The following is a 25,102-nucleotide window of genomic DNA, read 5'->3' on the forward strand; positions in this document are numbered from 1 at the left end:
CATTCCTTTGGAAAATGCCTATTTTTAAGGCAGGTTTAAAGCACTCTCTTTAACCATGCATGTTTGGTTATGTGGCCTTGTTTTCCTGCCACATGCATGAGTATAGTATCTCTTCATGATGAATACATGAAAAATAATGGTACATAAAATCAATATACATATATTTGTTATATACAAAGAGATAACCTCTTAAGACAACCTATGTCATAAGGGTATATATCAAGTCCCGGGTTATTACTAATCCCATCCACAAGGTTCCTAACTTCCTATATGGGGTTATGCCTAAATCCTAACTTCTCATTAAACATTCATGGAAGACACATGACACAGATTGGTTAAGACTCACAAAGTATTTCCCTCAATAATAACAATTTTAAACTATATTCCCCACAATTATATAATTTTTCAATTAAAATTATTTAAAAAGTATATATAGAAAACATGACCGAATTTAACTTATGCTGTTATGCAGTTCATTTTGAATTCAAACACCTAAGAAGATATTGTCCAAAAACAGGGTAGTACAGTGGGCACACTTCATAGGATGATCCAAACTGTTCATTTGTTGGGCGACCACGTAAATATGTTGTGCACAATCTGCTAGCAGAGAAGCTCACGAAAGGTAAAATAATTGAAGACAGTTTCCCTGCCTCCCAATTGAGAGTCCACACTAACAAATTTTCTGCTCTCCTAGATTTGGATCACACCTCCTCCAGCTATGAAGAACTCCCCCTCACATCCGAGAAGCCCGAGAACCTCAACATGGAATCTGATAAAGGATCATGGCAATTAGTCCAAAAAAGAAAATCCAAATCTCCCTCTCTTCTGTTCTTACCATCTTCTGCCTGCAAGCTCCCTTTCATGCCCAAGCAAGCTTAAGGAATTTTGGTTTAGACTTGGGTCCCTGGGTTTCGTTGTTTGTTTTGTTGTCTCCTTGGTTGTTAGCCTTTTTTGGCTCTGTCTTTTGGTTGGCTCTTGTTCCCTTTGAGCCTTGTTGATTTTGCTTGTTTTCCCCTTAAGATGTCTCAGGAGCAGTAGTTTTTGTTTTTTTTTTCTCTCTTTTCTTTATGCTGTACTTTTCTATCTTATTGTTATATATCTGGTAGGGGTCTCCCTAACCCCAGCTTACCCATCAAAAAATAATAATAGCCTTTTATTCATTAAGAACAGTATACGTACGTACGTACGTACACAGAATTAAACGATGTTGATACAACAGATAAATTCTATTGTATAATAGCTATAAGACGGGTCACTGTTCTCCGCTGAGGTGAACATATCCATAGGTCGACTTTTCAGGCAGTGGTTGGCTTCACAAGAAACAAGAGGGCTTTCATTGGGTCAAGGATGGAGAACGGAGACCTTCTTAATTTCCTCGTGTGCTATATTGAAAAAAAGCAAATTCTTCAAATTCACATGCTCATATAGGACAGTAGTAGCTGCATGGCTCTCTCTCTCTCTCCTTTTTGTTACGTGCCTAATTGGCCGTAACGGAAATAAATCAAGAGAAAATGGAAAAGAGAAAGAAAAGGAGGTTGATTCGAGGCAACCGGACCTTCTAATGGCTCGAATCGAGAGGAGCCCTGACTCTCCTAAACAAAGATTCCCTGCTTGCTGCAAATTTCAATTCTTCCATTGGGCTGTAAATTTCTTCTTCTCTCCCAATGTCATTGAAATACTCTTCTTAAATACAAGAATAGAAGTAGTTGCCACATCCCTACCCACTAACACAATTACATAACACATAGGCAATAACTACCACCCATAACTCTAAAACTCATACCCACAAACCTAAATCTAAATCCCTGTGGACCCCGATCTGAGAGGACGAGTGCAGCGAGGGAGGCGAGGTCCCCCCTGCAATCCTCAAAGATCTCCACAACGAAAGAGAGCTCTGCCAAGGAACTCTCGAAACGGTGTCATCCTCACAGCATAGCATGAGTGGCGATATAAAAAGAAAGAGATACATCCTGATCCGGAGCCAGGGCTCGAAACCAAGATATATCTAAAAATAACTCAGAGTCGCCATCCATGGATAAGCCATGGAACCAAAAACAAATTGCTCTGCTTGCAATGGATAATCAGAGATACAAAAGGTCCGTGCCTGATGACGAATGGAGAAGGTCCGAAGAGCACCCCCAATTCGCCCAAGTGCGAACACTTGGTCTCTTATGCCATTTATTATTAACTCCAAAGAATTTTGGGTAAAATCATGTGAAATGAGAACAAAATATCCCCGGGAATACGTCTACCTAATCATGCATGACCAGGAGATGAAATAATAAGCATATAAAATAAAAAATGTCGCCTAATCACAACTAGGTTATGAGTGACATACTAACTGGTGTCTAAGTTCTGGTGAACAAACACATGCATGCTACAGCTACAGGTTTAGGGTCTGCACAAGAAAGTAAGAAAACACTACAAAATATACAATATAACAACACAACAAATCCTAAGACTCTAAACGATTTAGCCCGAGTCCTCGGATGGTCTGATGTTCATCCAAAGAAGCCTACGTATCCCCGCCTCCACGAGAATCAAGGCAACGTAGTTCTTCGCACCTATTCTAAACTATGATGCCTAAGACACCTAGACCTCTATCTTAGACTCGATCTAAAAGACCGGACTAATTATTAAAGCTTCTTGAACGATTATTTAAATTCTAGTGAATTGTAGATTTTAGGACACCCTATATGCCCTAACTAAATGCAGGTTAGCCCTAAGCTAATGCAGGTGGTTCCTACAACCTATGTGTAACTAGGCTGTATTGCCTAAGGAAAACAAAGGGTTGACTAACGCATCATATTCTAGTAATCAGTCGGCGATGTAGATCGCCAACTGACCGGACGGAGGCGCTCCTATAACTTTAGGACAAACCCCTAATTCTAAAACAAACACAAACAAAGCACACAACAAATCAAAGACAAACTCATAACTCTAAAACTCTCTATCTAGGACAAACTCCTAACTCTAGAGGAAGATCTTGTTGAAAACAAGGTTTTGAAGAAAAATGGGTAAAGCATTTATTTACAAAGTTTGGCTGGACTTGGGATGAAGATCCCAAGCTGCACTACGTACCTCGTGGAAGAGGATCAAGCCAATATAGTTCGAAACGAACTTTCTTAATACGATATAAAACTCAACACTTTAGATTTTTTTTTAAAGGTTTTTGATGTTTTCAAATGTTTTTTGAAGTGCTTTTATATTTTTGACATTTAAAAGTGTGTTAACACCCTTTCGGCTAAAGGGGATCCGATAGAAGAGCCTCTATACCCACCATATCACGGTAGGGTATTAAAGAGGGAAACGGGATCCCAAAAGCCTTGGGGGAAAGAAGACAAACGAGGTAACTAAAATTTCGATACGAGAAAAATAATCTCAAAGAGATGATCAAAAGCTGACGAGGCTTAGCCAGCAACCAAAAGAGACGAGTTCTAACCTGCGAGGGAAAATCCTAAATAAACGAGAGATGAAAAAGCTCTAACCCAAAGGGTAAACTTATAATCAAAAGGGGACAGACAAAACTCTATAAGAAGAACTACTAAATCGACAGAATCCCGAAACTCGAAAAGGATCCCGAGGAACATGCAAAGAATAGTCTCGGAAAGAAAGGAAACCCCTCAAACCCTGTGAACACCCTAAGATGGAAAAAATGATAAGGGCAAGGGGTTGGCTCAAGAAATATTCCGTCATAGTCGGAATCCAAGAGGAAAATTTCCAAAAATCGATGGAAATGCCAAACACTTGTGAAAAACTTAAGCTCTAATGGAAAATCAAGATGACAAGGGTTTGCTCAAGAAATCCCAAATAAACCTGAATATTGATACCAAAACCCGAAGGGGAAAAGATAAAAAGGAGGGGCTCCGAGTAGCCCCATCATAGTCCTCAAACCGCCAGTTAGTTGAAATCCCGTGCTTTTTATCTTATTACCTTGGTAAGATCACAAAATTATGGGAGCCAAGAAACTATAGGATCTGTGGAACCCGATCCCGCGAGAGGGGTGGGGCGCGTGCCTCCACGCTCTCTCTTGGTCTCTCGTACCCACGCGGTTGGCGTGTGCTCTTTTAGTATTGATTTTAATTCGTTTTTTATGTGAACTTGGGATCACTAAGGCAATCCGAATTCCACACAAAAGAGACTGACAGAGTCGCCACCTAGATGTGAGATCTAGGACCCATAATTAACCAGAAATCTAGACTCGCTACCTGGTTACAAGAATGGAAGGTATGGAGAGTTATCCACCACATGCACCATTCATGCCCGATAATCGGTCTTCGATTCCAAAAGTTAACTCTTTTGAATTTCTTTTAAATGGCTCATTCAACTCTCTGTTAAAGTGCGAACTAAGTGACATGCATCCTAAAATCTAATTTCAATGTGAATCCTAAATATGTATCTTGATTTCTTAATTTGTCTAGATTCAATCTAAGTGAAAGTTCTCCCAGAATTCTAATTTTAGGGAAAGTCCTAAGTGATTTAATTAAGAATTTACAAGAAAATTAATATACAAAACCCCACAATTTGTTGTGGAGCTGACTCGCGGTTGGTATGCCATCAGACATCAAAGCTGCCTACGTACCCAAGCCTCACTGGGATCTGAGTCGACGTAGTTCGGTGCACCTAAGCTAAGCTACTTATGCCTAACTCAACTACGACACCGACCTAGACGGGATTGACTGTTTCAACAGTTTTAGGAGAAGTTATTTAATTCAAGTTGATGATTTTATTATCCTAGAATTTCATCTAAGATGCTATATGATTATTATCTAAATGCAAGTTGTTCCTTAGACTAATGCAGGTTAGCCTACATCCTAGTTTACTAGGCTTGTCCTAAGGAAAGATTGGGTGACTAGTGTAACTAGACCTATGGCACGGTTGCTATCCATAGCAAGCGTCCGTGATGAGGCTGGACTCCTAACTCTAGGACTCCTAAAACTTAAGACTCCCTAAAACTTAGGACAAGACACGACACCAGTGTTCCTAAATTGGGCTCTAAGGGTTCTTATGACAGAAACCGTAATCCAACGGTTCCGAAAGACACGAGATGAATCGATTTCAGTTCTTGAAGTTAATTAATTTCAGATTTCAAGGATTTTTGGTTTCTGGACATTTAAGGAATACCAATGGTTCTAGGGTTCACCAATTTCGGCCCAGAATGGCATCAAAGGAAAGGAATCGTGCGCTCTTTCCTTGTGCAATTTAATACTTAGGTTATAGCATCTTATTGCCTAGCATATCTCAGAATTTCCGTGGACAGTAACCTCGGAGCCAACAACATGCTATAGCTTAAATATTCAAATTGTCAATGATCGAGTGCAATTGGGATACGATTATGGATGCACTGGCCATTTTTCCAGGGAAATCTAAAGATCCTAAAATTTCTGTTTCAATGGATTAAGGACTTAATATGTGACAGAATTTTAAGGTTCTTTAGAAGCTTTATGATGATTTTTAATTAATTTCAGTTTTTCAATGGATTTTATCAATTTTAAACCATATGAGTGATTTTACAAGTGAAATTGTTGCAAACAAATTCGAAATGAGTTGAAACTTCTACAGCAGCAAGACATGATGGGATGTAACTTATTGAAAGAGTTTTGCAGATTTTTACATTAAGCTCATTTTTAATTTTGATTTAACAATAATAAGACCAGATTGCAAAAATAACACAGAAACTGCTAGAAATAGAAATCTAAATTCATTGAAATTTCTACATAAATAAGATATGAACAAACATAACATGCTGTGAGATGTTCATGAATTTTAGAAACTATTTACTATCAATTTCGGATTTTTCAATTTTCAGACCAGATTATGAATTAACACTACATCCCATATGAAAAAAGATCCAAATGAATTGAAACTTTTACAGCAGCAAGAAATGGGAAATATAAGATTACTGTAAAAATTTTGTGAATTTTAATTGTGATCTGATATCAGTAAAAAGTCTCACAAAATCTGATAATTTTCAAAGAAAGCATAAAATAATATACCAAACAAAATCCAAAAATTCTCAAAACTTCAAGGTAGAATGTATCAGCATCATATTATTTTCTCACGAAATTTCATTATTTTTGGGATCTGTTTAGTATATATTTTATTTTTCTTCGTTGAAAAGATATTTTTGAAGAGTTTTCTATTTTTAAAACACGATTTTCGAGAAAATTACGACTCCGGAAAATATCCTTTAATCTTGTTCTGATATGATGAACACAAGAAAAATTTTAAATTCCAAAAAATAGATCATCCTGAGATGGCTATTTTTTCGAATTTCGTAATTTCTCAGCCATTATTTAAAATAAAATTCCACTCTTCACTCAAATTCTAAAAAACCTTTGATCCAATGTCCGATCCGATCCGATAGTTATTTTAGTCTATTTAAGTAGATCATTGTATTAAATTTCGGGACGAATCGAAATTGAAACACTCATGCAGATCATGATTTTTAGCTCACACATATAATATTGAATTAAATTCAATTAAATGCTTAAAAATCATGCAAAATACATAAAAAATACCAAACAATCCTGGAAAAATCTGAGAATCGTGTACCTACATGTAGTCGAGATCCTCGCCCAATCCAAGAGCCGAAAATTCCGAAAATTCCGCCGACGTGCGATCCGACCTCCTTTCTTTCTCTTTATTTCTTTGCTTTTTCTTTTTATTTTTTCTTTGTTATTTCCACTGTGAATGGGAAGATAGAGATAGGGAGGGAGAGTGAGAAACCAAGAGCTATAGAGGGAATAAGATGTGAGAGATGACAGAAAAATGCGAGAGATGAGAGATGACAGAGATTTAGAAGGTGAGATAAATAGAGATTGAGAGGGAACCGAGAGAAAAAAAAAACAAGACAGAGGGTGAGTGAAAGAAGGGCCGAAACAGAGGGTGGTGGATATAGTAAGAGAGAGAGAGAGAGAGAGAGAGAGAGAGAGAGAGAGATAGTGAGAGAAGAAAGAGAGAGAGTATTAGATTTAGATACTCTGTTTTTTTCTTCTTCACGTTTTTTTTTTTTTTTTTTTTCTTTTTTTGGGTGAGTTGCTGTAAAGGGGAGTTTAGAGGGAGGGATAGAGTTGGGGAGAAGATACGTAGGGGAGAAGAATATGGGCTGTGGGGAGTATGAGAGTGAGAGAGAGCGGAGGTAGATGGCTGTGCAGAGGGATGTGGGGAAAGGGACAGAAAACAGAGTGAGGTGGGGAGATGGAGAGATGCCGAGAGGGCTGCTGTTGGGATGAGATATAGGGGGAGAGAAGAAGGAAACGGAGGGAAGGAAAGGAAGAGGGAGATAGAGAGGCAGAGGGAGGTTAATGGAGGGTAGAAACAATGGGAGAGCTTGAGGGAGATACAAAGGTGGGAAAGAAGAAATAACATAAGGTGACGAAGAAGAAATAACAGAGGGTGAGAGGGTAGGGGAGAAAAAAAACCGAGGGAGTCAGTCCCGGTAAGAAAGCACGATCCTTTTCTCTTAATGCCCGAGCCTCCCCTCCAGAGAGCACGAATTTCCTCCCCTTAATTGCCGAGCATGCTGTTGCTATATGTGCTTCTCTTTACCATATTTTCTTCTTCTTTTTTTATAGAAAAATTCCATTTCTTTCTCCCCTCCACCTAAAAACAGAACCCCAATAATAAGTAACCTCCCAATCGTTTAATTTTGCCCACTACCCAAGTTAACTATTGCCTTGCTTTATTTATGATCCCAAGATTGGAAAATTTCCCTTATTCAAAATTGCTCCTATATTTGGCCATTGTATACAATTATAAATTTGGCATGCCATTAGAAACATGAGAGCTTGCTTTATGACCGAATAATACTTTCCCTTGCCAATTTGTCTTTTGCATGAAAACCACCTCTCCAAAATACGAGAAGCAAGGGTCTCACATGCAACTTTTCCCACAGATATCCGTACACATGGCTCTTTCAAAAAATTAAAAGAGAGAGAGAGAGGTTGACCCAATGGTTTGCATAATATGTTGAAAATGCGTACCGACTCAAATTGGGGCCCACCTTGCTTAATGACTTTTAACGAGTTAGAAGTTGGACCACAATTAAATGCTAGGCTCCTTGGCCGAATTTTCCATGACATCCATTCATCGAAATTTTGGGCGGGTCCGCTTGCTTCATCTTAGTGAACCCCATTCCGTGTTGGGCACACTTATTCTTCTTATAAAATTTGATTGTTAATATCCATAGTAAACTCCATAGATGACTTGAATATTCCTTACATGGGCCAACTTGCTCGATCCAAATGCTCAATGTGGGCCCATCAAATGGGTCAAAATTCTCTCTTGCTTGGATCCTTGCGAACAACCCCTCTCAACAATTATCAGGACGACGCAAAACATGACAAAAATAACCAAAAGATCGAGAAAACATAGGGGACAGACACGGGAATGGAAAACACAGAATAACCGATGGAAAAACATTAACTTCTTTGTTGGCTAAGGCGGAGCAAAATGGGGGTGTCTACAGGATCTAACCCAAAAGTATGCGTAATTCAGATATTCGCATTAAAGAACTCAAACCATGATGAAAAGTTATATCAAGAAACCGCATCTAAATTCCCTCTACACCCTTCTTTCTGACACAAACACACCGCAGTAAAACGCTCTCGGGATTAAGAAAGAATAAGGCCATTCTCTACTTTCCTATCAATCATAAAGAGTAAATGACGTGGATCATAACAAGGCAGAGAGGATAAATCCTGCGATTCCACTGAAAAGAAGCCGATTGCTTAAAATCTAAGAGGGGGAAAAGGTACTCGGAATGAGCTCTCAAAGGCGACCCGAGATCTCAGCTTTGGGAAAATAAATCCAACGGGTGAGACCTACACATCATTCCCCCTCTTCACGCCACTCCAACATGCAAACCCAGTCAAGAGAAAATGTGAGTTTCAGCACCAGGAACAAAAGCCTGAATCCAACTGTATCCAACCATTTCGATCAACATCGTCAAATAACTTCAGAACGAATTGGGCCCAAGTAATGAATCAAAATTTTAAGTGGCTTTTCTAACAAGACAATTGCCTAAGGGTTTAATTATTTTCACAATCAAAGCTTCAAATGCTCATAACCCAAAACCAACAAGAGAACAAAAGTTCATCATTTAATATCAAATAAACCAACTCAGACACATGGATACACATTAAAAGCTCATGAAAACTCAAGGTTCAATTGACATGAGGGACAAAATTCACCTCTATATTGTTTACACATGCACACCCATAATCTCAAAAGACGGATCAGGGAGTGACAAAACTAAGTGTTAGACTCTTAGACCACACTGTCCAATTTAGAAGGAACGATGCACCAGAGAAGATATGAAACAGAAGACACCAAGCTCATTTTCCATTTGATTATGATACCACCATCATGAAGGACAGATGCCCAACAAAATACTAGAAATGCTTTCAACACATATACCAATGATTTAAAAGCAAAACGACTTATATATAGAAAACAGTGTAAAGCTCGGATGAAGGAGAGCTACATCATCCCAAAAGTACATTTAGGCATTACAATTTGGTCGAGGAAACAAGCACTATCCCGAGCTGGCTGCTGGTTCAAACAATGATAAATCAGGAAAATCAAATATGGACCTAGAGAACCTTTGAGAACCTAGACTATGGAGTGCTTCAAATCCCTTTAAATTTCCACCAAATCTCAACAAACAATCTGATATAGCAAACCAATTTCATCAAGTTCAGATCAGATATTAGCATTAATCACAGAACCCAAATAGTCATGGCAAGCACGATTTTCCCATTAATCATAGATAAAAGGGATAAAAAAAATTACCAGAGTGGCTGAGAAAGAAGGAGATGGTGTTAACAAGAGATGGACAGATGTCTTCGAAATTTGGCCTCCAAGATGGCGGAGGAGCTCGCCGGAGTCGATCGTAGAAACCGATGGAGGCTCTTAGTCTCCTTCTTCTTTCCAAGCTTTTTGCAGAGGACCCTAACCGACCCTCTTTTCTTTGCTCTTTTCATAACCCCAAGTAACCCCAAAGGAGAGATCTGAGATGGGATTGGGGAGGGTCGGATTTAATTGAGGTGGGTTTGGAGGTCTAGATGGAGGTGGGTTTGGAACGGTGGTGGCTGTAAGGAGAAGATGATGGGTTTTGGTCGGTTGATGGTGGTAAAAGGGAAATGGGTTTTAAGATGATGGTTGAGATGAAGGGTTGGTGGCTGAGAAGGGGAAGAAGAAAATCTGCAGAGGTTTGGCCGGAGCTCCGAGGGGGTTGCCGGATTTTGCAGGGGAATGGGAATGGGGTGGTGGAAATGATGGTGATAGAGGGATGTGGGTTGAATCTGGTTGTAGAGGGAAGAGAAATGAAGTGGGTTTGGGCTGATGTGGGTTTCGATGGAGATTGAGGGTGGAGGAGATAATGGCGGCGATGGTGGTGCCGGCCGAAGTTGGGGTTGGGGAAGACAAGTCGAGGCCGAGCCTCTCTCTCTCTCTCTCTCACTCATGAAGAAACAGAAATAAGGGGAAAATGGTGGCTGTAGATGATTTAGGTGGAGATGGAGGCTAAGATGGGTTTGAGGGATCGAATTCCGAAGGGAACGGTTGGAGAAGATGAAGTGGCCGGTAAAAATGGTGGTTGAATCTGATGAGAATGGGTTTGGATTTGGATTTGAGGAGGGTAGTGGGGAAGATAATGGTGTAGATGGAGAAGAAGATGGGTTTGGGGGTGGAAATGAAGAAGAAGAAGAAGAAGAAGAAGAAGAAGAAGAAGAAGAAGAGGGAGATGGGGGTGGAGCTCGGGTTCCGGTGGCTTACCGGAGATGAGGAATGGCCGGAGAAGAGGGAGTTGCCGGAGAAGATGTGAAGAAGGAAAAATGGCTGAGGTCCCTCTCTGTGAATTTTCCTCCCCTTTTTACGAGAATGGGTTTTGTTTTTATATAAAGAGGGAAATAGTGTATTCACACCCCCCCTCCCTACATGGACAGCCCTATGTAGTGTATTTGTGACTAATCCTTTGTTCTACAGGGTGGGGTCTCGGGTATCGAATAGACCCTAAAGGAAATGATATATTTTACCCCCTCTCTTCTCCTAAGACAGCCCATTCTAGTGCATTTGCAGTTACCTTTTATACTGGCAGGGGGGAACCAAGCAGAAAACAAGGGGAAATATTTTTGAGAAAATATCTTCTCATCCTTTTGATCCTAGCCCTTCAAATAAGCTTTTTGTTTAAGGGCTGGGATCAAAGAAAACCTAACCACCTAGGAAGCTTCCAAAGATTCTCCCTAACTAATTTTGTTACACACTAATCCGCATACCCCCTATTATCTCCCTGGACAGCCCATTATGGCAAATTTGAACTGGTTTTCTAGGTTCCTGCACACCCTGCTTCTGGCTGAATCGCCACCCTTATAAACTTGCACCACGATACTTACCTCAGCTCGTTTACTAAGCGAACGTGCTCGGATTCCGACGAAATTTTACGGGAATTTTAGCGGGACCCTAACCTCTCTCGGTAGCAAATTTGGGATATTAAGACCCTAGTTTGACAGGATTTCTATCCTAACGACTCTATTAGGGTTCAGTCAAAATAGGGTGTCTACAGATGCCCCTCTTTGGCAGAGCGTGTGCAACACGCGAATGGTAAAGCTGAACAGATAACACATTTTAATCGACCCGAAAACAAAGTAAAGCAAATTTTTTTGGGTTTTGACTTTGAAAACAAAGGTGAACTGGCAAAAAGACTTTTCAAAAACTCTAAAACTGCAAGCAATAGGGAGATAGTCTCTCTCTGACCCTTAACTCTGCAATTGGTACATCTCAATGAGATGGCCTCTCTTGAAACTCTTAACTCGACAAAACATATCGCATCAGTGAAACTACTTTCCATCTCAAGCATTCAAAACAATGAGGAATCTGCTTTCAAACAAGCATTCTAAATCAAAAGAAACTACTTTTCTCTCAAACAATCAAAACTAAAAGGAAACTACTTTTCCGACAAACATCAAAAGCACGAGAAACTACTTTTCTCCAAAAACTCTATCTCTGAGAAACTACTTTTCTCTCTAAAATCTCTATACCTGAGAAACTACTTTTCTCCCCAAAAACTCTGCCTTTGAGAAACTACTTTTCTCTTCCAAAATCTTCAAATAATTGAGAAACTACTTTTCTCTTCCAAAATCTTCAAATCATTGAGAAACTACTTTTCTCTTCAAAACTCCTTCCAATCCAAGGGGAAACTACTTTTCGCCCAATCTTCCAATCAATGGGGAAACTACTTCTCGCCCAATCTTTTTAAATCAAAGGGGAAACTACTTTTCACCCGAACTTCCAATTCAAAGGGGAAACTACTTCTCGCCCAATCTTTCAATCAACGGGGAAACTACTTTTCGCCCAATCTTTTTAAATCAAAGGAGAAACTACTTTTCACCCAAACTTCCGATCAAAGGGGAAACTACTTCTCGCCCAATCTTTCAATCAACGGGGAAACTATTTTTCGCCCAAACTTTCAAATCATGGGGAAACTACTTTTCGCCCAATCTTCCAAACAATGGGGAAACTACTTCTCTCTTCTCCTAAGACAGCCCATTCTAGTGCATTTGCAGTTATCTTTTATACTGGCAGGGGGGAACCAAGCAGAAAACAAGGGGAAATATTTTTGAGAAAATATCTTCTCCTCCTTTTGATCCTAGCCCTTCAAATCAGCTTTTTGTTAAGAGCTGGGATCAAAGGAAACCTAACCACCTAGGAAGCTTCCAAAGATTCTCCCTAACTAATTTTGTTACACACTAATCCGCATACCTCCTATTATCTCCCTGGACAGCCCATTATGGCAAATTTGAACTAGTTTTCTAGGTTCCTGCGCACACTGCTTCTGGCTGAATCGCCACCCTTATAAACTTGCACCACGACACTTACCTCGGCTCGTTTACTAGGCGAACGTGCTCAGATTCCGACGAAATTTTATGGGAATTTTAGCGGGATCCTAACCTCTCTCGGGAGCAAATTTGGGATATTAAGACCCTAGTTTGACAGGATTTCTATCCTAACGACTCTATTAGGGTTCGGTCAAAATGGGGTGTCTACAATCCCTACAATAACTACCTTGCAACTTGCTCCTATACACCATAACATATACGTATCATTCCTTCCCCCTTACAAACAACCTTATCCTCAAGGTCGAATTATTGAAGAAAAACTTATTCCACCAGGGTCCCAAATCTTAATGGTCGCGATCAGTTGAAACTCGCCTCCAAAATCCATCGCAATCAAAGTTGGGAAGAAATAAGATTTTTCATGAAGCCACTTCAAAATGATGAAATGATCATGATGATCCTTGGTGGTGTCTTCAACAAAACTATCCTTGTCGCTGTCAATTCTCGCATTTTTCTTCATTTGAAAATCAACATTTTCAAAATTCTATTTTTCTTCATTGTTGCTCATTTCCTCTTTCACCTTGTTGATTTTTTCAAACCTTCCACAATCTTCGTTGTCCTTCAATCATTTTCAAAACCAATGCTTTAATCTCCTGTAGATCTTCACGTACGGAATCCAAAAACTCAGACGACGCAGCCATGGCGCAAGATCAATGGCTCTGATACCACTTGTTACGTGCCTGATTGCAGTAAAAAAAAGAAGAAGAAGAAGAAAAGAATTCTACAGCAAAGGAAACTTTGTAAGAGAGTCATGGTTCCTCTCAATTTGAGCCATTAGGAGGTCTGGTTGCCTCGAATCAACCTCTCATTTCTATTTTCTTTTTGTTTATTTCCATTACGGCTGATTAGGCATGTAACAAGTGACATCAGAACCGTTGATCTTGCGCCATGGCTGAGTCGTCGGAGTTTTGGGAATCCGTACGTGAAGATCTACAGAAAATTAAAGCATTGGTTTTGAAAATGATTGAAGGACAACGAATATTTGTGGAAGGTTTGAAAAAAAATTAGCACGGTGAAAGAGGAAATGCACAACGACGTAGAAAAACAAAATCTTGAAAATGTTGATTTTCAAATGGAGAAAAAAGCGAGAATTGATGGGGACGAATATACTTTAGTTGAACACCATGCCAAGTTTTTCGATCAATATATCGTTTCGATGCGCCTCCACGAAAAATTGCATTGCTTTCCAACTTCGTTTGCAATGGATTTTGAAGGAGGGATTCAAATGATGGCGGCCATTATGATTTGGGACCCCGGTGGATTATAAGTATTTTCTCAACAATTCAACCTTGAGGACAAGGTTGTTTGTAAGGGGGGTGGAATGATATATGCAAGTTAATCTTGTATATGTGGTTAGTTAATATCTAGTTATTATGTAGTGGCTATGTGTTTTAGAGTTATGGGGTTAGTTATTGGTGATGTGTCTTGTAAGTGAGTAGATGAACTTGTGATGTGGCATTCTCTTTTCCTTGTATTTATTTAGTTGTAATTGAATGAAAGGAAAAGAAGAAAAGAATTCTACAACGAAGGAAACTTTGTAGAGGAGTCATGGTTCCTCTCAATTTGAGCCGTTAGGAGGTTCAGTTGCCTCGAATCAACCTCTTTCCCTCTCATTTCCATTTTCTTTTTGTTTATTTCCGTTACGGCCGATTAGGCGCGTAACACTTTTACACTACAAGTGGGTGGTCCAAGGAAGAAAAAGGGTATACATATCATTTCCCTATCTATAAACTTAACTTATGATAGTAAAAAATGGCAGCCCAGTGCACGAGGCTAGATGTACGAAGCCTTACCCATGCTTTGCAGTGAGTGTTTCCGTAACTCAAACCCGTGACCACCAGGTAGGGGTGCAACTCGGGTCGGGTTGAGGCCAACCCGACCCAACCCGAGGAACCCATTTTTCCAATCCAACCCGGCTAGGCTCAACCCGACCCAACCCAATTTCCAATTCGGGTCGGGTTGGGTTGGGTTGACCCACCCATGATGCTACTTCAGTTTGAAATTTCTGAATTACAAACCCTTTACAGAAAAAAGGAAAAAAGGATTAACAAAAAAGTTATACCAGATTTTGATTCTCGAAACAAAAAGTAAACAAAAAATGAAATTTTTGCTTGTTGCATAAACCCATTAAGAAATCAAAACCCTAGAAAAATTGTGTCCTTTGTCCACAGATCTTTAGATAAACCCTAACAAATAAACAAAACCATAAAACAAGACATACCCAGCACAAAAATAAAGCAAAAAAAATAGGAAAAAAAACAAACCCTCTTCCAAAATCACTGAACAAACGATAAAAAACCAGAAAAAAAAACAAAGCACACACACACAGAGAGAGAGAGAGAGAGAGAGAGAGAGAGAGAGAGAGAGAGAGAGAGAGGAAGGGTTTTTTTACTTTTTCACTTTTTATTGGGACGTTAGGGTTTTTTCAAACATTTTATACGTATATTATAGATTTTTAGATAAATATAGAAATTAGAACTTATGGAAAGTTGGGAAAGACGCGTTTTTAGATAAATCCAGAAATTAGAAATTCAGTAATTCAGTATATTCGGAATACAGGAATAGTGGAGGATTTGCCGGGTTTCGGGTCGGGTTGCCCGACACCCCAACCAGACCCAACCCGATTTTCAATTCGGGTTGATTTTTCCCAACCCTAATCCAACCTGAATTGCAAAAACCTTGACCCGACCAAGCCCAAATTCGGGACCCCTACCACTAGGTCAGAATGGAGCAACCTTACCGTTGCGTAAAGGCTCACCCTCTTAACTTATAATAGTACTCTTTCAAAAAAATATTAAAAGGGCGATGATTTATTCTCACCCAGTTTAACGTATAGCTGGTCGAGAAGATTTTAAAAGTATATATATCATATATGCCCCAGTCCAGCAATCAGGAAATTAAAAAAAAAAAAGTTATATTCGTTTGAAGTTTGACTCTTGAAAGCCCCTTATTTTATTCTCACACACTTAGAAATTTTTCAATATATAGTTTGTTCTACATCAAACTCTAATTGTAAACATAGACCAATTGAATAGAATCAGACAATCCGCAATCGAGGTAATCATTCTATTCCGTTGGGTCTACTTCATGACATACGTGTAAATTGAAATTCATGCACTTCATTTCCATGGAAAAAAGAAAAAAAAAAAACCTAGATATTCTAGAAACCTTGACTTCAACCTAAGCTCGGGGTCCTGGTAAAATCACGTGAAATGGAAGCTACATTCCCATTCCATTGTTTGCCATAAAATAATTTCTTTAAAACGTGGAAACAGTCCACACATTTTTCATGGGATAATTTTTTCAACGTTGCCAACATGGCCTTTACTTTTCTCCTACATGTTTAGTGATCTCAGAGTCATTAGAAAGTTAAACACATAATAAGCAAATGGTATGATATTCAACAAGGGAAAACTCTATCAGACGGATGGGATCATCCGATCTGAGCCACTTTTGAATCAGAGCCCTTCAAAAGTGGGACCCTGCATGTCAATGATAAAGACCGCTCATCGGGCTATGCGGGTTCATGGTGGGACTCGCGTCCCACCATACTATACTTCTCATTAACCAAATCACTTAAAATTTCTGCCACTCTTTTTTGAACCCTATAATTTTTCTCCCAAAGATGGAATGCTTAGAAGAAAACTATTAGCTTCTCAGCTTGTCGTAGAACCTAGAAAGTCTAAGGTCTCTATTAATTACATAATTCTAATTGTCTTATATGTGTAGAAAAATATATCGTTTAGCAACCGAAAGGGACCTTATAATGCTATTCTCTTCTGATTTTGTCACCATGATTGTTTTATGTGCAAAAGCTATCAAGGTCATTTCTGCGTATCTTCTGATTCTCCTTCACTGAAAAGTCTTTTGTTTTTAGGGACTTTGTCTTCTAAATAAAGACTATGGTAGAAAATGACCAGAATACCCTTCATTTAGGGTTAAATTTTTAAATAAATGCCGGCTTAATTAAAGTCAGTGATAAATGCACCTGGGTCTCTCTGCCGACAACCTAAAACTTGGATTTTATAAGCTAAAACCTGGATTGTACATCATTATCGATCAGGAATGTAAAATCCAGGTTTTAGCTTATAAAATCCAACTTTTAGCTTGTAAAATCCATGATTTAACCATCATGGGCTATAAAATCCATGTATCCGAGTGTCGACAAATTTATTTAAAAAAAGAAAAAAAATCAGTCTTGATGAAGAACAGTGAATCGCCTTCAATCTAAATAGTTTTCTTTCTCAGGTACAGGTCCATATTGCGTCTTGTTGCCACCTGCCCAGTAAAATTGAAATTGTTTAACCTTTGTTAATTGTGTAGGATATTTCAGGAAACGATGAGAAGAAGTGGGCTCACTTTACTTCATTGATAGGGTCAAGTGGGCCTCATATGACCCTTGCTAGAAGATAAATTAGTTGGGATTTGTTAGGTAATTAGAGAGCGAGTCACGGAAACAGCCTCTCTATATAACAAGACAAGCTGCTACAGGAGCAGCGGCGCATATATAGGCATGAGGGGCTATGTATGTTTAGGGTTTTGTAGAAAAAAGAGGGGCAGGTGGCTACTGTCCTATGTTGTACTTTGTTTAGAGACATCGAGAATATTTGACTAGTCTTCTTTTCCATGGCTGCATTGACCAAATAGCCAAACCACGTGAAAAATAAACTAGGAAAATATGGTTGCCAACCAACTCCCAACGCCACAAGTTGTCTGGATAAATGATTGAATACCCTTATTCTAAAACCCCTTCTTTCCTCTCCCTTTGGACACTCTCTTTGATTGCAAGAATTTTTAGGAAAAGTTTGGAAAGGAAAAAAAATACTAAAACCCCTTCTTTCCTCTCCCTTTGGACACTCTCTCTTTGATTGCAAGAATTTTGAGGAAAAGTTTGGAAAGGAAAAAATATTAATTTCTAAAATGTCCTAGTTTTTTACCCAGGAAAAAAAAAAAAAAAAAACTTGAACAACCCTATTCAATTTTTATGCAGAGAGGGGCCTTCAAGTTATGATAATATCCCTATAAATTAACCACAATCATATTATTTCTCTCTAAATTGTAAAATTAAAGAAAAACTTTTCCCAAGAGAAAATTTTCATTTTCTTCCTCTTTTTCTCAATACATCTCTACCTCTTTTTCTTAATAATTCCATCGTTTTCTCTCTTGCTGTTAAAACTTTACTATTGTTTATATTTTTTTCTTTTTTCTTTTTTTTTGTATAATTGTGGGCTTAACTTGGGTTGGGGTCCTTGTTAATATAGTTCTACATGAACATTATATTGAACTTTATTTTTGTGGAAATATTTATATAAGTGTAAACATAAAAGTCATATATTCTGAAGGCCCAATTTGTTTTCGGCTCCCGAATTTTTCAAAAGGTACAGTGAGCCCACTTCATAGGATGATCCAAACTGTTCTTTTGTTGGGCGACAATGTAAATTGGTTGTACCCGTAGATCATCTCCATATGATGATCCTAACCCTCAGATCTATAGATATGTCCCTCTACAGATCGGAGGGTTAGGATCATCCTATGTAAATGAGTTTTGAGGTACAGCCTATTTCCGTTGTGGTTCAAAAAATGAACGGATTGGATCATCCTATGAGGTAGGCCAACTACTAGAAAAATGTTGGATTTCACGAGCACAACCCGTATAAAATCTCGTTTTTCCACATTATCCTTCTCTCTTTTTAAAAAAAAAGAAAGACAAAAAGGAAAAGCAATCACAGTTAAGGTCACTAATGGTGTGACTTAATGGGGTCGAAATAATGTGGCTGCTTTTCTAGATGACAAAGACTGCATCGTAGAAATTTGACTTTAATTTGTCCCATTTTCTTCCCTGGGTCACCCCATCTAGTGTATTTATGACTGCTTTTTTACACTAAATGGGGAGGCCGGGGGAATAAAAGGGGGGCTAATGTAGCATTTCCTTAAAATATAACATGAGAAAGACTTTGAAAAAAAAAAAAAGAAGCCACTTTTACATTCAGAAGAATGCTATACTTAAGGGCGCCCTTGCAAAAAAAGAAAAAAAATATCACTGTGACATCGGCGCCCCCGCCGCCCCCATTGGAAATGATATATTCGCCCCGTTTTCTTACTTGGGCTAGCCTCTTGTAGTGTAAAAGGGTAGTAATAAATACACCAGAGTGGGTTGACTCAGGGAAGAAAAGGGGGCGAATATATCACTTCCCTTATAAATGCAGACCAATGGTGGCGCCCTTGTATCTGGTATCTGCAAAGGCACCCTTCGGTTTAGCATTCCTGTAACAATCAATATACTAATGGTTAATTTTTGGGCCGTATAAAGGGGCACTTATATGTGAAATTGAGACCATTGATCTTGTAGAAAACCATGAGGTGGCCCACTTGGCACTGGTCTTATCACAACAGACATCACATCCGTAAGATAAAGGTGTGTTTGATGGATCAACGTCCAAGATCATCCGATGAAGATAGCATCTCGAAATGGATTTGATCATCTAAAATGAGGAAAAGATGAGGCCCATAACTGTCTTTAGGAATAAGCGTAAAAGTTACTTCTATTCATGTCATGTACTCATGATTCATGAACCCCACTTTTGCTAGAGGCGATTTCACCTCCGTCACGAATAAGTCACGACTAAGTCCATTGCTAAAAATCAGCCCATTCACTTTTCTATGAACTAGTAATACCTGACACGGCCAAAATGTATGCATAACCACTTACCAAGTAAAGAAAAAATGGAAAAGAAAAAGTTTTCTAATAAATTTTTGTGTAAAAAATAAAAAGATAAAGATGCGGCGAAAAAAAAGTATATGATACAAAATTTTCTAATAAATTTTTGTGTAAAAATAAAATAAAATGCACGACACGGCCAGAAAAAAGTATAAAGAAAAACATTAGTAAAAAAATATGTAGAAAAAACTAAGGGATGGGTAGGATTGAAATATGTGGGTTGAATGAGTGCCTTTGTTAAAAAGCATAAAGGAGAGGGGGCAGGATTGAAAATATGTGGGTTGAATGAGTGGCTTTGTTAGAAAAAGTAAAAAAAAGTGAGGTGTTAACTCCACAAAATTTTCAAAAAATTCGAAAAAGCATGAACTTTTCCTCCCAGCTTATTTCTATGAATGGCTGAGATTAGAAGCATGGTATTTTAGTTAGACTAATCTCAGCCATTCACGGAAAAGTGAATGAGCTGATTTGGGGCGACACACTTAGTACCTTTGCTACAAAAGTTTTTTCTTTTTTCTTTATATTTTTTAAAAGACAACTGATATTGGCACTACTGTGTTTTAGTAATTGCACAAACTCACCTTCTCTTTTCAACCGTAATAACTTTTGACAGCTGTTTAAATAATAAAAGACAAGTTGAGTGAGTACAATTATTAAAGCATGGTATCAGTGGCAGTTGAAAAATGACACACTATAATTTCTCACTAGACAGCTGACATGGTGGAAAATGCCGTGTCAATACCAACTCTATCTGGAAAATAAAATATTTTCTCAAACCCTGGAATGGAATGGGGATTATTTTTATTCTTATGGGCATATACATGACATATAAATGTTAGGAAATGATATTTTCACTCCTTCTGGAAATGTTTGTACCTTAACAAACTACGTGCCGTTTACGGCACCAAATTTTTATTCTTCTCCCGTAGTAAGATTGGACCGTTGTCCATTAGCCGCCCTACTTTTCTTTCTACAAGGCCTTCATATATTCTTCACCAACTCTTATCATTTTCTTTCTCCATCATATTTGTCATTTCCCTTCTCCTCCTCCTCCTCCTCCTCCTCTCTCTCTCTCTCTCTCTCTCTCTCTCTCTCTCTCTTTCTCCACCCTCATGGAAACCTATCCTGAGCTGTTCCTTTCATCATCTTCCTCTCATCCTTTTCCTTACTCCCATGTCTCTCCCTATTCATCCAACATGATAAACTCTAATATTTTGACCAACCCACATAGCATTTCATCTGGGATTTTGGGATTGAAGAGAGAAATTGAAGTTCCACATCCAGATTGCAATGTTAGTAACACTACTTCAATGGAAAGCTTTCATGGGTCTGAAAATGAGGTGAAGCCTGGTAAAAAGAAAGGTGAGAAGAAGGCTAGAAAGCCTAGATATGCTTTCCAAACAAGGAGTCAGGTGGATATACTAGATGATGGTTATAGATGGAGGAAATATGGGCAAAAAGCTGTGAAAAACAACATATATCCAAGGTTAGTTACCATAGACTTTTTTGCCTTTCCTCATTTTTTTAGTTTTGGTGCATGTTTGAGTAAATGAAATTGAAGTTTTGACACTAAACCCACCGATATCCTTTATTCCTTTTACCATTATCACTTCCATTTTCTTTCCATGACTTTGCAAAAAGTAAAACTCCACTTAAAATTTATTCTATATATAAAAGATAATTCCACTAGATGTGAAAGCAAAGAGAAGTGTGGTGCAATTACTATGATGTGCCATGAACTTTGGATGGAACAGCAAATCTTAGTTTTAGGTTTTAGTCTATTCCATATTGTCCATGTAGAAGCCAGTTTGAGAGGTTTTATGTGGGTTTTTTAGTTTGATGAACTTTCAAGCTTTTCATTAAGGACTTTTCATGGATATCCATAGAGAAGTTTCTAGAGCTTTATGGTTCTCTTCTTTCAATCTTACAGTAATTGGATATGGCTGGTTTACAGATTTTGATCTAAATTGTCAAGCCAAGCTATTGGTTGGCAGTTTTATATCTATAGAAAAGTCATAGATGCAAGAAATAATCTCAGCCATAGTTAGTTAGAGGAAACTTCCTAGTTAGGTGGGAAGCTACTTTTTTTTTTTTTTTTTTTTTTCGGAATTCGTTTGGAGGCTAAGTTCTTCTCGCTTTCTAAATTTAAAAGAACCATGCTTCTTATACAATTTCCTTTAATTAAAATACACTTTAGATGACTTTTTTCCTAGAAAAATGTTTTTTCCTTTTATAATGCCCAAGTCCTAATGAGTGTATTTAAGAAGAGACTACATTCAAAAATTCTAAACTCTTAGTAATTAAGTTTCAAATAAAACTTATATGGATCTTTTTTTGAAAAAATTTAACATTAAATCCACATGAATAATAAATAAACTACAAATCTCCAAAACTTGTAATTCTAATCAGCTGTAAAATCTTCTTTACTACTTTCAACCCTAACCTATATTAGCTCTTCTTCCCTAACCTTCTATAATCCTATTTCTTTCTATGTGTTTTTTGTGCACTTCCAATGAGGCTTATTACATGATTAATGTTGACTTTCAGTGAAGCTTTCTAAATATTCTCCCTTTGCTTTTCTTAGAGCTTTTCACTTCTCCCATAATTTCTCTTCTAGCATGCTTTTCCCTTCGCTTCCTGCACAGCTTCTTGCACTAACTTCCAATGAGTGAAAAACCTATTATAACCCTATTTCTTTCTATGTGATTTTTGTTCACTTCCAATGAGGCTTATTACATGCTTCGTGTTTACTTTTGGCAATGCTTCCTGCTCATTTTCTTAGAGCTATGCTTTCCCTTTCACTTCCCACTCTGGCAACTATGATCTCAACAATCACTAAACAGGTTAGAGTTATTGAACATGTATAGCTACAAATCTTATGGAAGAGCTTATAAAGAGGTATAAAACTGATAAAAGATCTTTTAAATTACTTATTGAAACTTCTTTAAACCATCTTGATCATCTTGGGGAGGCCATTAGTTTCTCTTCCTATAAAGTTGAAGGTCTAATCAAACTTATTTAGGATTTGGGCAGCTTTTGTGTAAAGGGAGTCACTTTCCAAAGGAGAAATCCTTTTTAAAAGCTCGTACTACTGTCAAGGAGTTGCTCTGTATACCTAGCTTTGACAATCCTATCCTCTTGGAAAGAAGGATAGCTTCCTAACATGAACTCTACATAGTTATTCATTTACTTTTCTGTAGATTAGATAAAACATGTGAGAAATCTCTCATGCTCTTCACTAATCTAATTCATTATTTGGAGTAGATTAGGTTCTGGAACCTAGCGTATATGTGTGCACGCACATGTGTAGCTCTAAGTATAGGAAAGAACAAGCCTTATGAGGAATTGAAATTGCCACCCACTTGAATTGGAACCTTCCCATACATACCTATATTTTGAATATTTTCATTGGTATATAAAACATTTAACAGCTAAAGAAAGTTATATTTTTAAGATTTTAATAACATGGGCCCACTCTTTATAAGTTGATCTCGACTGTTCATTCAATCAACTCCATGTTGGATCTCCAACGTATTCTCTCACGACAGGTTTGTACAATATCCTACGACAAGGCCCTTACTAAACAGAAAACACATTCTTCTTTCCTGATGTGGGATGAACGATTTTTTCTCATTGAAAAAGCTAGAAAATTTGCCATGAAAATCATTGAAAACCAGTAGCGGATCTCGATCTCGATCTACTGGAGTCACACTAAAAATTGATCATGGATAATAGCATTTTTCGCAAGAGTTCTATTTATATCAGACATATCAACTGTCTTCTCATCTCTAAATTAAAATTTTTCTTTTTCTCCCTTAGAATTGGTCACTTCCCGATCCCCATAAAGGGAGTTATTTAATGAGTTATTTAAGTAGTTATTCAAAGAGACTACAAGTCATTTTCCTTATAATAGTATATGGTGTCTTAGAAGTAGGAAATACTCTATTAAAATATGCTATCAATATATTGCTTTGCATTGAAAGTAAGAAAGGAAGATAGGAACAATTTAGAACACCTGTTCAGATTAATGAGAAAAGTTCTCTCATTGGACGCTTAGGATTTTCCAACTCTATTGAATTTTGGCTCAACAGATAAACAGTCCAAACCATGTTTCTCTCATGTGGATGCTCATAATCATAACATTTTTGGGGAATTTACTTGTAATTGCATTTCATGCTACCATATCCCTTCAATTTTACAAATGATCAAATATTTCTATTGTTGTTAATTTCATTCTTGCTTTGCTTGCAGAAGCTATTACAGATGCACCCATCAAGGATGCACTGTAAAAAAACAAGTTCAACGTTTATCAAAGGATGAAGGGATTGTTGTGACTACTTATGAAGGGATGCATACACATCCAATTGAGAAATCCACAGACAACTTTGAACATATATTGAGTCAGATGCAAATCTACTCAAGTTTTTAAATGTTTTGAAGCTTGAACAAGAGGAAGTGAGCCATCATTTGTAAAGAATAACTATCACATTGATGGTCAAACATGAAATATGTCTTGCTATTGTTACAAACTTTGAATACTCAATAGATCTTCATATGTAAGTAATATTTATTATTAATCTCCATTTCGTTTTATGACACCTTGCTGTTTGGCCATACTTTTTGCTTCCTAGCATTTGAGTACACTAATCAATTACATATAGATTTTGATCAAAATAAGTCTACATTTTTCTCACAGATTGCTATTATATTTTACGGAAGTGATATATTCCCCCTTTTTCTTCCCTGGGCCACTACCCTCCGGTGCATTTATGACCACTCTTTCTACACTAGAAGGAGATGTCCTGGGGAAGAAAATGTTAGGTCAAGCAAGGATTGTTTGAAGCATTACAGCCTAGGTATCTAGTTCGGAATACCTAGTTTGTTGCCTCCAGCCCCTATATATAGAGATACACTAGTTATTGACTGGTTAGTGGACTCTAGCCCATGTAGGCCCACTACACCGGTCCATTATCTTGTTGGGCTTATATTATAACATAATTAGGGTTATACTATATTCCCAACAGAAAACTGGGTGAATATATCACTTTCCTATATTTTATTGTGCTATATGTATGGTTGGCTGCGCACATATTTCAGTTTCAAAAGGGATGACACATTTCCTCATTGAACAAAGTGTATGTAGTAGTTAATCACGTGACTTCCCAATTACCTCGAGCTTATCCTCGAGGGTTCCATCATCTACAACTAAGTGATTGAAAAAATAAGGTAATTGTGATAAATGTGCCCCCTGTTTTAACCATAGCACTCCCTTTTTAGTGTTCCTGAGACATCATTCATAGTAATGAAACCAATGGGAGGGGATGGCCCTGGTAAATAAAATGGCAAATTTATCATTTTCTTTAAAAAATGGCGATAAAGATCGATAGCTTGTGTCACGCCCCCAAACCGAGTTCCGGTCTAGTCACGTAACATCGCCACATAGTCATCAAATCATGAATATGTGAGGCATTCAAAAGAACCATGCAATAAG

At 37.9% G+C, this 25,102-nt stretch overlaps 1 protein-coding gene across 1 annotated transcript; it reads left to right on the top strand.

Moving 5' to 3' along the window:
* The first annotated feature begins 20,613 nt into the window (after window positions 1-20,613).
* Window positions 20,614-24,209, top strand: LOC143890833 (putative WRKY transcription factor 75). Its single transcript, XM_077395509.1, has 2 exons — window positions 20,614-21,097; window positions 23,863-24,209. The coding sequence occupies exons 1-2, from the start codon at window positions 20,724-20,726 to the stop codon at window positions 24,038-24,040; spliced, it is 552 nt and encodes a 183-aa protein (XP_077251624.1). The 5' UTR covers window positions 20,614-20,723; the 3' UTR covers window positions 24,041-24,209.
* Window positions 24,210-25,102: the final 893 nt, after the last annotated feature.

This window comes from Tasmannia lanceolata, unplaced genomic scaffold (assembly GCF_043159265.1).
Source record: "Tasmannia lanceolata isolate RefF3 unplaced genomic scaffold, GAP_Taslan_0.1 ptg000013l, whole genome shotgun sequence".
In the NCBI taxonomy this organism is placed as follows: Eukaryota; Viridiplantae; Streptophyta; class Magnoliopsida; order Canellales; family Winteraceae; genus Tasmannia; species Tasmannia lanceolata.